Source organism: Neomonachus schauinslandi, chromosome 12 (genome assembly GCF_002201575.2).
Source record: "Neomonachus schauinslandi chromosome 12, ASM220157v2, whole genome shotgun sequence".
NCBI lineage: Eukaryota > Metazoa > Chordata > Mammalia > Carnivora > Phocidae > Neomonachus > Neomonachus schauinslandi.
In genome coordinates, this window is record NC_058414.1 from 20,393,682 (window position 1) to 20,408,123 (window position 14,442).

At 38.1% G+C, this 14,442-nt stretch overlaps 1 protein-coding gene across 2 annotated transcripts in view; it reads left to right on the forward strand.

Annotated features, from left to right (window-relative positions):
* Positions 1–14,442, forward strand: part of RELN (reelin) — a 516,612-nt gene that overhangs the window by 375,351 nt on the left and 126,819 nt on the right. For both annotated transcript variants that reach the window (XM_021682887.1, XM_021682888.1), the window contains exons 21-22: positions 12,201–12,393; positions 13,202–13,314. In XM_021682887.1, coding sequence (XP_021538562.1) covers positions 12,201–12,393; positions 13,202–13,314 — 306 coding nt within the window. The remainder of the gene's footprint in view (positions 1–12,200; positions 12,394–13,201; positions 13,315–14,442) is intronic.

The following is a 14,442-nucleotide window of genomic DNA, read 5'->3' on the forward strand; positions in this document are numbered from 1 at the left end:
CTGAGAATATATATGAAGGAAATGAAGTCATTATCTTGGAAAGCTACATGTATTCTCAGGTTCATGGCAGCATTATTTACAGTAGCCAAGATGTGGAAATAACTTAAGTGTCCATCCATGGATGAATGGATAAAGAAAATGTGTCATATATATACAATAGAATGTTTTCAACCATAAAAAAGAAGGAAATCCTACCATTCACAATAACTTGGATTGACCTTGGAAAAAAGCAAACTCATGGATACAGAGAACAGATTGGTAGTTGCTAGAGGTGGGGGGTAGGGAGTGGGTGAAATGGGTGAAGGTGGTCAAAAGGCACAAACTTATGATACATATGATACATGTCTTTCTCTGACTTATTTCGCTCGGCATAATATCTCACTGATAGGAGGAATTCTTAATCTCAGGAAACTGAGGGTTGCTGGAGTGGTGGGGAGGGGAGGGATGGGGTGCCTGGGTGATAGACACTGGGGAGGGTATGTACTATGGTGAGCGCTGTGAAGTGTGTAAGACTGTTGAATCACAGACCTGTACCTCTGAAACAAATAATACATTATATGTTAAAAAAAAAAAAAAAGAAGATAGCAGGAGGGGAAGAATGAAGGGGGGGAAATCGGAGGGGGAGACGAACCATGAGAGACTATGGACTCTGAAAAACAAACTGAGGGTTCTAGAGAAGAGGGGGGTGGGGGGATGGGTTAGCCTGGTGATGGGTATTAAAGAGGGCACGTACTGCATGGAGCACTGGGTGTTATGCACAAACAATGAATCATGGAACACCATCAAAAACTAATGATGTAATGTATGGTGATTAACATAACATAATAAAATTTTTAAAAAGGCACAAACTTTCAGTTATAAGATAAATAAGTTATGGGCGTATAATTTATAGCATGAAGACCATAGTTAGACTGCACAGGCGTACCTCAGATATTGCAAGTTCAGTTCCAGACTACCCCAATAAAGCAAATGTTAGAAAAAGCAAGTCACACGAATTTTTTGGTTTCCGAGTGCATAGAAAAGTTATGTTTACCCTATAGTATACTAAGTGTGGAATAGCATTATGTCTAAAAACAATGTACTTACCTTAATTAAAAAATATTTTATTGCTAAAAAATGCTAGCCATCATCTGAGCTTTCACTGAATCATTATCACTGATCACAGATCACTACAACAAATATATTAATAATGATAATGTTTGAAATATTGCAAGAGTTACCAAAACATGACACAGAGACACCAAATGAGCAAATGCCAATAGAACTTTGCTCGACACAGGGTTGCCACAAACCTTCAATTTGTAAAACAAACAAAAAACCCCCCCACATATCTGCAAAGTACAATAAAGCAAAGCACAATAAAACGAGGTATGCTTATATTGTGTATTTGAAAGTTGCTAAGAGAGTAGATCTTAAAAGTTCTCATCACAAGAAAAAAATACTTGTAACTATGTGAAGTGACTGGATGTTGACTAAACTTATCGTGGTGATCATTTCACTATGTATACATATATCAAATCATTATGTTGTGTACCTGAAACTAATACAATAGTATATGTCAATTATATCTCAATAAAACTGGCAGAGATTAAAGTAAAAAAAGATGGGAAAAAAAAGAAAAGGTATAGTTTTTATCTTTAGTGGTGCTTGAGCAAAAGCAGATTTAATTAAAAGATTTAGAGATCAATGAGATGTAGAAATATTGAAAGGCTTCCTAGGTACTTTGATGGGCGTTAAAATAAAAGGTACTCATTCCTTGTTATGTGTAATTTTTTTTTTTAATTAAAGTGCTCTCTTTTGTTTATACAAGTAAATCAGTAGCATGTGCATTGTTAGGGTCGGTTTTTAGAAAGAGAAATTTCCTAAGGTTTGTCATGAAAGTGGAGAGAAAATGAAAGAGCAACACGCAAAAGTGGAATGAGCTGTGAATGACAACAGGCTCAATCAAGAAAACAAGGTAGTGTGATGTGGTATTTAGTGTTGTGATGGGAGGATTTGGGAAGCCTAGTTTTTCACACCAGCCCCAGGTGGCACAGTCAGCCCTGGGGATGTAGGAAAATACAGGTGCAAAAGGGGGAGAACAGCTACGGGGTGGGTGTCCCATGAAATGAAATCCTCACATTGAAAAAGCCTAGTTTATTTTGGTGTGTTGAAGAGTTTATTAGCGTTCAGTTTAAAAAGATTTACACCTGTGGTATACCAAGACACAGGAGTTCTTAAAGAAGTTATCCTTTAGGGTTTGGTCCTTGGTTTAGAATTTGTGGAGCCTTGGTATTTTTGGTGGTGGTGGTGGTGGTGGTAAGCGGTTTAAGAATTCATGATCTTGGGGCACCTGTGTGGCTCAGTGGGTTAAGCATCTACCTTTGGCTCCGGTCATGATCCCAGGGTCCTGGGATCGAGTCCCCTGTTGGGCTCTCAGCTCAGCGGGGAGCCTGCTTCTCCCTCTCCCTATATCCCTTCCCCCACTTGTGCGTGCTTTCTCTCTTTCTCTCTGTGTCAAATAAATAAATCTTAAAAAAGAATTCATGATCTTGCTCCAGGGCTGGTAATATCATATCACTTCCTTGTCCCTCACAAAAATGGTTCTCGGTAAGGTTCAGAGCTGTCAGGGCAAGCTGAGGGTTCTCGTGAAGTTGCAAAGCCTCAGTTTCATCAATGCCACCAGCTGCTTCTATTAGAAGACTCAGCCAAGTACTTTTCTTTAGGATTTTTCTTTCATTGAACATCAACCCATGTCTTATGTAGAAATTTTATCAGTTTAAATAGTTTATTAGTAAGCCTAGAGTATTCTTGGGATTATTTTTTACAGAGACTCTGAAAAAAGAGCAGTAAATCAGTTTTAAATTGTGCTGCTCACGGAAGCCAGTTGGGATGAGGTGGCCTCCCAAGAGCCACTTCAACCGCCATTTCATGGTAAGTGATCGTTCTAGGAAGCTTAGCAGATAGATAAGGTAAATATATTGAGTGACAAACTGAAAAGTCACTTACTGTTGTTTTCAACAACTATGTAAAGAGTACTTTCAGTAACCAGGTGTATCAGTGCCTCTCTACAATTGGTAATATAATTGAATATTCCCCCAAACAGGTTTACAAATGACTTTTCTAAAATAGAGTCTACGTATTAGGCTTTTTCAACATGAGGATTTCATTACATGAAATCTTTCATTCATTGATAGACTAATTTATACATGTGACTGTTTATTGATTGCACTATTGGGTACTATTTGTGCTGGAGGTGTTGAGGTTGGTACTGGAGATGAAGATAGAAAAGTCTTTTGTTTGCAGAGTTTACATTCTAAAGGGGAATAACACCAGTAGCCACGTAAACAAATCCATAATAATATTTCAGAAAGTGACTTAGTGCTATGAGGACAGATGAATGGAGTGTTAGGCAGCATAAGTGGAGAGTGAAATGATTTTAGGTAAGATAGTCAGGAAAGCATTAGAACAGAGACCAGAATAATGAGAGACAATGATGTATAAAAGTGTGCAAGGAAAGCATCGCAGGTAGAAGAGCAAGAGCAAAGGCCCTGAGGCAGGCAAGGAACTGGATTATATTAGGACCTTGAGTTTATGTATTTATTTTTAGAGAAGGGGAGAAACACAGAGGCAGAAGGAAAGAGAATCTTAAGCAGGCTCCACACTCAGTGCAGAGCCCCACTCAGGGCCTGATCTCACAACCCTGAGATCATGCCCTGAGCCAAAATCAAGAGTTAGATGCTTAACCGACTGAGCCACCCAGGTGCCCCTAGGACCTTATAGAGCAACATAAAGATTTTGGAATTTAAGTTTTATGGGAATCCAAAGGAGTGATGTGATCATACTTATATTTTAAAAATAATTATGGCTGCTCTTTGGAGAACAGATGATAGAGAGTAATAGGAGAAGCAGTAGAAGAAGCTCAGCTCAAAGGCTAACAGTGTCATTTGCATATGCTTATAATGATGCTAGGAACAGAATGATGCAATGGAGAAATGGACCACTTGAAGATATATATATATATTTTTTTAAAGATTTCATTTATTCATTTGAGACACAGAGATGGAGAGAGAGCACGAGCAGGGGGAGAGGCAGAGGCAGAGGCAGAGGGAGAAGCAGGCTCCCTGCCGAGCCAGGAGCCCGACGCAGGGCTCGATCCCAGGACCCCGGACCATGACCCGAGCCAAAGGCAGACGCCCAACCATCTGAGCCACCCAGGCGCCCCCACTTGAAGATATATATTGAAGGACAAAGCCTTGGGACCTGCCAAAGAAATGGATAAAATGGCTGTGTTCCAACACTCACGTCCTGTTGTTGTCCGCACAGTTGACTTTGAAGTCATTTATTTCTCCAAAGTGAGATTTCCTTAAAAATCTCCATTTGGACTAAGTAGCTAAGTGAGAAATTGGAAGTAATAGAACACACCACTAAACAAATTAACAAGAGAGTTCTACATTTAATGATTTAGATTCATGATGTGTGGCTTATTGAAGCAGAAATTCAATTACTTTCTATGGACCGTGGTTCAGGAGATCTCCAGTGTAGATAGAGTGACCTGGCCCAGTTGGCCTCTCCTGCCTCTCGGCCTTTCACTCAATCCACCCCAACCATGTTGATCTCTCTATTCCAATAAGTCAGGCTCTTTCCTCTTCTAGCACCTTTGCATTAGCTCTGCCTCTTCCTGGGAAGTTCTTTCATTAGTCATTTTGGGCACATGCCAGGACCTGCAAGATTTCCAGGGGCCTGGAAAAAGTCCAGGGGCTGGGGAAATGAATATTGTCTCAAAAATATGACAAGAATATTGCAAAAATAGAATTAATAAATTTAATTAAATAAATTAAATAAAGATAGTTAAATTAAATAAATGTAAATTAACTATCTACAAAACATAATATATGTTAACTCCATTCATTGCTAAATTTGAATATTCATAAAATTTCATGATACTGGAAATAATTTTTTGGTCAGATTCCTGAGTATGCTGAAAAATTATAACCAGATGTAAATTACATGCATTACTAGTGGCTAAATAAAATCTAAAGGCAAAATTATAATATCCATTTGAAGGTTTTTTTTTGTTTTTTTTTGTTTTTGTTTTTTTTTTAAGATTTTATTTATTTATTTGACAGAGAGAGAGACAGCGAGAGCAGGAACACAAGCAGGGGGAGTGGGAGAGGGAGAAGCAGGCTTCCCGCGGAGCAGGGAACCCGATGTGGGACTCGATCCCAGGACCCTGGGACCATGACCTGAGCCGAAGGCAGATGCTTAACGACTGAGCCACCCAGGCGCCCTCCATTTGAAGGTTTTGCAGTGAAAAAAATATATTTAATTGACATGGGTGTACTTTAATATGTTTGCCATGATGTGTAATGGAGTTTCCAACATTAAAATTATCAAGGTCCTTTAAAAGTCTTCAGATGGCCCTGCTTGGCTTCCCATAGTAGAAAAGGTAAAAAAAGAGAGAATTTCAAAGATTCCTCATGTATTTTTCTCTCTTGCCACACCCTTGATTGCCAACTCAACAAAATAAATAAGGAGTGGTCTAGCTGTTTAGAAATACACAAGAACTTAAAAAGTTTTTTTTTAATTTGAGTATGGTTGACACATGGTGTTACATTAGTTTCAGGTGTACAACATAGTGATTCAGCTTCTTTGTACATTATGCTGTGCTCATCACAAGTGTAGCTACCATCTGTCACTATATAACACTATTACTATATCCTTGACTATATTCACTATGATGTGCCTTTAATTTCTGTGACTTATTCATTCCATAACTGGAAGGCTGTATTTCCCACTGCCCTAACTCAGTGCCACCTTTTTTTGAGGGCAACTTGTCAGTAGATGCTCATTTTTAAAATTTGCTTTGACCAAGCAATTCTGCTTCTAGAGATTTATCCTAAGGAAATAATTGGACCAGTACACAAAGATATATAAGGATGCGTATTATAGCAGCATTGTTTATAACAGTGAAAAATGGAGCAACCTCGAAAGAGTTCCATAATTGGAGCTAGGCTTTATTCTCAACATTTTTTCAATATGGAGAGATGTCAATGAAATAGTTGTAAAAAGGAAAAAAAAAAAAGAGGGTTGCCTGGGTGGCTCAGTCAGTTAAGTGGCCAGTTCTTGATTTCGGCTCAGGTCGTGATCTCCTGTGGATCAAGCCCCACCTCCACTCCCCACTACACATGGAGCCTGCCTAAGATTCTCTCTCCCTCTCCCTCTGTCCCTCCCCTACCCCCAACTTGTGCACGCACTCTTTTTCTCGCTCTCTTAAAAAAGGAACATGTTTATTATGATTTTATAATAATTTTTTTAAAAGAAATAGAAGTGAGTGTTTATGTGTGTGTAAACATAAGGAAGTCTGGAAGTATTTATACCAAAATGTTAGCAGTGATCATCTTTAGGTAGTAGAACTGTGAATTTTTACTTTAAAAAAAAAAAAACTTCTTTATGGCCAGATGGTTTTTTCAGTAAATGTAAAATTTATATAATCCACTAAAATAGTATAGTTGTTTCTGTTTTGAGATATAATATTATAGAAATAACAAATGAGTTAAAATGCCACCTTTAATTCCATAATATCAACAAGACAGTCAACTCCATCAAATATTTCTTTGATGATCGCAAAAACAAAACGAAAAGGATGACATTAGAGAGGCTTAGATTTATTTACATGTCCTTTTGCAGATGAATATAACTTCTGAATGGTTTCAAACCAAAACCAGCTTTATGTTGCTCTTCTATTTTTGTGGAAATGAGCTTTGCAGAGCTGTTCTTTTCTGTGGGGTCCTTGAAAATAGTAGAATATTGCTTAGGTTTCTAAGAAATGTAAATATTGGTACATTATCTTGTCTTGTGGCATATTGGTAGTGAGACTTCAGACACATTGTCTAACTTACTAAACTTTTTTTTTTTTAGAGAGAGAGAGAGAGTGTGAGTGCATGCATGTTCGAGAGCAGGGGCGGGGCAAAGGAGGGGGAGAGAGAGAATCCCAAGCAGGCTCCAGGGTCAGACACAGGGCTCGATCTCAGGACCCTGAAATCAAGTCAGGTGCTTAACCAACTGAGCCACCCATGCACCCCATTACCAAACCTTTCTTAAGGAGATGGGATCAGTTGTTGAAAATGGCTCAGTCCCTGGGTGAATTTGCCTTGAAGGAACTTTGTGGTCCGAGTATTCTCCCACTTATGTTGGTTATGTGTATCTGCCCTTCATATAAAAGAGCCTTTTTTTTTATGGAGATGGGAAAGAGCCGCTGGGGAAATGCAGGAAGAGTGATTTCTTTAAGTGAGAATAACCTCAAAACCTTGTCTGTGTTCATTATAGCATGTAAGTAACTATGGTTTTGTAAAACTTGCCTTCTTCCCAATTGAGAAGCCTCACTCATGCTCATTTTATTCAGCATTCTTTAAATGTCTTTAATATCAAGACAGAGTGGAAAGGACATTCAAGTAGAAATCAGAAGGCCTGGTTTCTAGCTTTTTAGTGACTGTGTAATCCTGGGGCCAGCAACTCAGCTATTGGGTTTTTCATCTCCATAACCCAGTGTTAAGGATCCCTCATAGCCTCCCAAATGACCTTGACTCAAAGGTCAAATAAGATAATCTAGCTGTTGGAAAACCATGATGTCCTGCAACAATACCAGGTGCTTCTGTGAGGTGCACAGGTTCTGAGTGCTTTAGGGGATGCAGGGATGAATAAGATATGATCTCTCCCTGCAGAGAGGCTTCCAACCTAGTCAGGAAAACAGGTCGTTGGCAATATGTGAGATTAACAAGGGAGGAGGAGGCAAAGGAGCTGTGTTATGGATAAGTATAGAACTGTGGAGACCTGAGTTACATTATGGTGTCATCCATTTTACCAGAAGTAATCTTTTCCTAGTGGAAAGAATTGTCCCCATTCTCTCATTAAATCTTGTAATTACATGCAGGAGCTTTTTTACTGTTCCTTTATTTTTGAGGCACTCTTGAAAATCAACATGAATGAAACTAAGGGTCCTGATTCCCAATGCATTCTGTCTCCAGAATTTCTCCCCAAAAGGCTGATGTGGACTATTCTTTTTCGTTTCTCCGATTCTAACAGAGAAGTTCAGCTTCATTTTTGCCTTTATGAACCTATCTTGACTTAAACAAGCAACAAAGAGGAGCAGTTTTATCACTTAAAGGATGGCAGTCTGTTAAATTCTCACCTCTAAGACTCCAGCTGAGTAAGAACATCAGCGTATTCAGAAGGGGAAAAGCTGACCTAATATTACTGGCTTTCAGCCAGTCTTGAATAAATCATAAACAATTGAGTGAACTTGTACTATGAATGGTCAAGATTTTTAAGGCAGAGATGTCTGTGCTTTTCTTGTGTTACTTTGCTTCCCGATTAAGTTATCAGGATAGGTGAGGTGAAGGTGATAACCACTACACTACAGAAACAAGGCAGAAGACATGAACAGACACTTCTCCAAAGAAGACATACAAATGGACAACAGACACATGAAAAAATGCTCAACATCACTTGTCATCAGGGAAATCCAAATCAAAACCACAATAAGATACCACCTCACACCAGTCAGAATGGTTAAAATTGACATGTCAGGAAACAACAAATGTTGACGAGGATGCAGAGAAAGGGGAACCCTTCTACACTGTTGGTGGGAATGCAAGCTGGTGCAGCCACTCTGGAAAACAGTATGGAGGTTCCTCAAAAAGTTGAAAATAGAGCTACCGTACAACCCAGCAATTGCACTACTGAGTATTTACCCCAAAGATACAAATGTAGTGATCCGAAGGGGCATTGCATCCCAATGTTTATAGCAGCAATGTCCACAATAGCCAAACGTGGAAAGAGCCTAGGTGTCCATCAACGGAAGAATGGATAAAGAAGATGTAGTATATATATATACAATGGAATATTATGCAGCCGTCAGAAACAATGAAAATTTACCATTTACATTGAAGTGGATGGAACTGGAGGGTATTATGCTGAGCAAAATAAGCCAATGAGAGAAAGACAATTATCATATGGTTTCACTCATATGTGGAATATAAGAAACAGCACAGAGGATCATAGGGGAAGGGAGGGAAAACTGAATGGGAAGTCATCAGAGAGGGAGACAAACCATGAGAGACTCTTAACTCTAGGAAACAAACTGAGGGTTGCTGGAGGGGAGGTGGGGGGGATGGGGTAATTGGTGATGGGCATTAAAGAGGGCATGTGATGGGATGAGCACTAGGTGTTATATGCAACTGATGAATTATTGAACTCTACATCTGAAACTAATGATGTACTATATGTTGGCTAATTGAATTTAAACTAAAAAAATATATATCAGGATAGGTATCATATGGTACCATGAAGTATGGCAAGCATTTTGGTTAGAAAGCATTCAGGTCTAGCTCACAACAAAAACAAGAAAAGATGCAACTACTAGTAGAACAGATATTTGTGCTAAGTAAGAATTTTACTGTCACTTTAACAGATCTCATTTAGACTCTTGATCTTTTTAAAAGATTTTATTTTTAGTAATCTCTACACCCAGTGTGGGGCTCAAACTCACCACCTGAGATCAAGAGTCACATGCTCTATCAACTGAGCCAACCAGCCGCCTGAGACTCACTCTTGTCCTTTTATATCATTTTTATGTTGTTTCTTTCTTGGTGTCTTAGCACCTTTAAAAGCTGTTATCGTGAGGGTAGCTCACGGAGCACATCCTTCCACTGTCTTTAACCAGGTTCATGGTTGACTGTAACCATGCAAAAGTTACGTGCAGGCAGCATTTACAAAACACAGCATTTCTTTCTGTTTCTCTTAGATTTGCAAGGACACTAAGCCATCTCTGAAGGGAGGAATTTACAAGGAACTGATTATGAAAATAATCTTAAATTATTTCAGAAATGCTGGGGTGAGGAAATACTGTGCAGGACATGAGTGAGAAAGTTCTAGTCGCTCTCCGTGGATTGCAGACTATGCTGCCCTGCACGTGTGGTTTTTCCCAGTTGCCCAGGATAGATAGCATACCTTTAAAGTAAACAATTCAATATATGTTAATTAATTGAATTTAAATTAAAATTTTTTTTTTAATTTTTAAAAAATAAAGTAAGCAATTCAAATGACTAATTAGTTGGCTCCCTTATTTACCTTCCTCATAAGGGGCACTAGAAAGAGCATTTAACCCTTGAAGTCAAAAGCAACATTTACTTCTCATGGGGAGAAGCAGTCAGGACTTTTTTTCTTACTTAAAAGACTTTGGAATTTATATGGACAAGTTTGTGCCTATAGTTTACTAGTGTTTTTCTTCTATATTTATTCTTTTGTTTTGTAATATTGCTAAAAATTGCATTCTGCAGCTTTGTGTTTGTGAGAATGCATCCCATACACTCTGTCACACAGCAGCAATCATGGGTATACTCTAACACCAAAGTATCATTACACAGTAACTGAAAGTTAATGATTTTTAAATTAACTATATATGAAAGTTATTCAAAACTGCAGCATTTTCTTCTCCATCTTTTAACAATAGAAAGATAGAGAGATCGTGTATTGGTTAAGAGGTTTTAGAGTTGGGCAGAGCTGAGTTTATACCGAATCTCTACCATTTACTATCCCTATTTCCCCATTTGTTAACTAGAGGTATTAGTCCTACTTCACAGAGTTATTGTAAGGATGGAACTAAGGATGATAATGTGGGTATTGTGCTTAGTACAGTCTGAAGATATGGCCTAGACTCAACAACGTGTGGGCATCTTTATTATTAACAATAAACAATTTGTAAGCCCTGGGTGTGTAACACCAGCAGTGATAAATATGACACGTGCCTTCCTTTTATTGACCATTCAGCTAAAGCAGAGTTTGGGGTTCTTAACCATTTTATTCCTCTATTCATTGTCCAAGTGTAAAAACTGAATTTAAAATTGGTGAAGAGTAATTAGTCATTGTTAGGAAAAAGCTTCTTGCATTTTGTAACCTTGAGCCCAAACCCATGATGATCCTCTGTATGGACAATGTTCCATCTTTAAATAACATCTTAATGTCTGCAAGAAGCAAGGTGAAGTAGTTATTCCTTATTTTGCTGATTCAGCAAAGGACAAATAAGAAAAAATATTAAATGCCTCAAACAGATCACAGATTTTTGCACCATTCCCTTTTTATCAGCTCATCTCCCTGACTAATAAGAGCTACTGCTGATGTGTGGTATTGACCCTGCTTCACAATAGCAGTACCAAGCATTGTGGCAGACAAACCCCAGTGGGGTTAACCCTGGGAATGTTTACATTGACCCATATTAACCACAGTGAAAATGTGTCCATATTTTAATCTCCTCTGATGGATGATAAATTCCATGAGAAGCTTGCTCTAAAAAAGTAATTGTGCCTGTCTTCAAACAGTTTACAATTACATGGTACTCAGCTGGGATCCAGTAAAATTTTACTGACTTGAGGCACAGTCATTAAAACTACATTATGATGTTTTCAGTATTTAATGCCTAAGCATTATGGAACACTACATCAAAAACTAATGATGTACCGTATGGTGACTAACATAACATAATTTAAAAAAAAAAAGAAAAAAGTGCCTAAGCATTGAAGACTATTTGGAAAATTAAAAAAAAGAAAAGAAAAGCTGTGAACTAGTTTCCCACCACCAACTAGAGCCACTGCAAACATTCTGGTGAATTTCCTTTATGCATCATTTTGTGGATTTTTAAAAATTTATTTTCTCATAAGCATGTTAACGTGATTACCTTACCTTCATAAATATTTGAAATATGGATGATCTGTCAAGTGTCTATCCCAGTTTACTTAAGGATTCCATTTTCCCTGTAGTTTGACATTGAAATGGTTACCAATTACTATTATAAGTAGACCTGCAATATTCATCATATTTTATAAAACTGTCCTTGAATTTAGGATTATTTCCTTTGTATAGATTCTAAGAAGTGAGATTAATGAGTCAAAAGGTTTACACTCATGAACGATGTATGAGTGAGTACCCATTTTTAAATATATTTGACAACTCTAGGTATTAACTTTAAAAAAAAAACATTGCTTCTTTGATAGGCAGATTGTTTTAATTGCATTTATTAGATTGACTGAAATCCATTCTCGAGCTTGGCAAGATTTAAACAAGCAAAATGAAGCTATTTTGGTGTATGGTATGAAATGAAGAGCCTAGTTTTCCCTTAATACTTCGCTGTTTTTAATCTTCTGATTCCCACCTCTGTCTTTCAGTTTCACAGGAGATTCTAAACTTGCGTCAAGTATGCGCTATGTGGAAACACAGTCAATGCAGATAGGAGCATCCTATATGATTCAGTTCAGTTTGGTGATGGGCTGTGGCCAGAAATACACTCCGCACATGGACAACCAGGTGAAGCTGGAGTACTCAAACAATCACGGCCTCACCTGGCACCTGGTCCAAGAGGTAAGTCTGTTTTCTCTAATGCTGGTAGGCTCCTTCTTTTTACATAGGAAGCAGAGAGTTACAATTCAAAAGTTTAGATTTGGTTCAAAAGGAACAATGTTATTTGTAACTTAGCATTGAAGTCAAGTCAGCAATAAGGATTCCACATTCTGCACTATCAGATACTAAATTATAATTGAAAATAAAAAAGAAATGAGAATAACTTCAGGACTGGGTACTCTAGGATGGTGTTTGGAATATTATTTTCTCTAACCCTCCTCCTCCATAAGTTTTCTCTAACCCTTCCTTCCTCCTTCCTCTCTTTCTTTTCTCCCTATAGCATGTCTTCATCTGTTCTTTTCTAACTCTCTTTACCTGTAGGTAGTCCATATTAAAAATTTGGCACATCTTGCCTTTAAAAAAAAGAAGAAAGAAATACATAGATCCAGATTCTTAGGATCAAATTGTACTTCTTTCTATACACAGTGATCTGACATTACAATACATGCATAAATAGCACAGTGATTAGAATAATTTTGCCAAATGCCAATGTTATGATAAAAGGTCAAAATATGGATCCTAGTCCATGTCCATTTTTATATGTGAGAATTAAAAGACATTTAATTTCATGGTGACACTTGTTTCCCCGTTATTTCCCAAATATTTCAGCTTCACAGAAGGAAGAATCATGGATTACATCCATATTGCAAATAGTTAAGATTATGACATTAGATTTCTCTAAGGCCTTTTGCATTTATGGTGAGTGAGTCAACACATTGTCCCTGGAGGAACAGAAGCCAAGTTTAATTTTTGCCTTCTTCTCTCTTAGGAATGTCTTCCAAGTATGCCGAGTTGTCAGGAATTCACGTCAGCAAGTATTTACCATGCCAGTGAGTTCACGCAGTGGAGAAGAGTCATAGTGCTTCTTCCCCAGAAAACTTGGTGAGAGATGACATCCATAGTGACTTTAACTTTTACCATCTCTGTTAGCGCGACTTGAATATGAAGAAGAGTTAAGCACCATGGCAAGATGAATTTTCTTTGTCATCAAAAGACCCAGATCTTTCTTTTATATTGAGGATATTTGAAAAATAGAACTAATGAAAATTTGATTCCCAAACTGTCCTACTTTTTTTTTTATTATGTTAATCACCATACATTACATCATTAGTTTTTGATGTAATGTTGCATGATTCATTGTTCGCGTGTAACACCCAGTGCTCCATGCAGACTGTGCCCTCCTTAATACCCATCACCGGGATAACCCATCCCCCCACCCCCTTCCCTCTAGAACCCTCATTTGTCCTACTTTTTTTTTTTTAATTTTCGTATGTTTGACACACTGTTACATTAGTACATCAGGTGTACAACTCAGTGATTTGACAACTCTGTACCTTATGCTTATGTATGTCATAAGCACTACTACCATGCCACTGACCACATTCTCTATGCTGCGCCTTTTATTCCTGTGACTTATTCATTCCCTAAACGGAAAACTGTATCTCCCACTCCCCTTCAGCCATTTTTTCCACCCTCCCTACCCCGGGGCAACCAACAGTCTGTTCTCGGTATTTGTGGGTCTGATTCTGCTTTTTGTTTATTCAATTTTTTGCATTTTATTTTTTATGATTTTATTTATTTATTTGAGAGAGAGAGAGTACAAGCAAGGGGAGGGGGAGAGGGAGAAGCAGATGCCCCGCTGAGCAGGGAGCCCGATGTGGGGACTCAATCCCAGGACCCTGGGATCATGACCTCAGCAGACGCATAACCGACTGAGTCACCCAGGGCCCCTGTTTTGTATTTTAGATTCCACGTATGAATGAAATCATGTGGTATTTTTCTTTCTCAGTCTGACTTATTTCACTTAGCATAATACCCTCTATGTCCTAGCTTTTTCTGACCTCCCTTTCTGCCCCAACTCAATGAGCTGTTCCTTTAGGTTTGACATATGTTAAAAGGGAAGGATACAGCATCCAGAATCTCCTATGTCAAGACAATTTGCATTTCAAGGCTGTTTTCTCGCTGCAAAGCCCTACTTTTTTATTTCAAAAGCTTAATACACACTTTTTT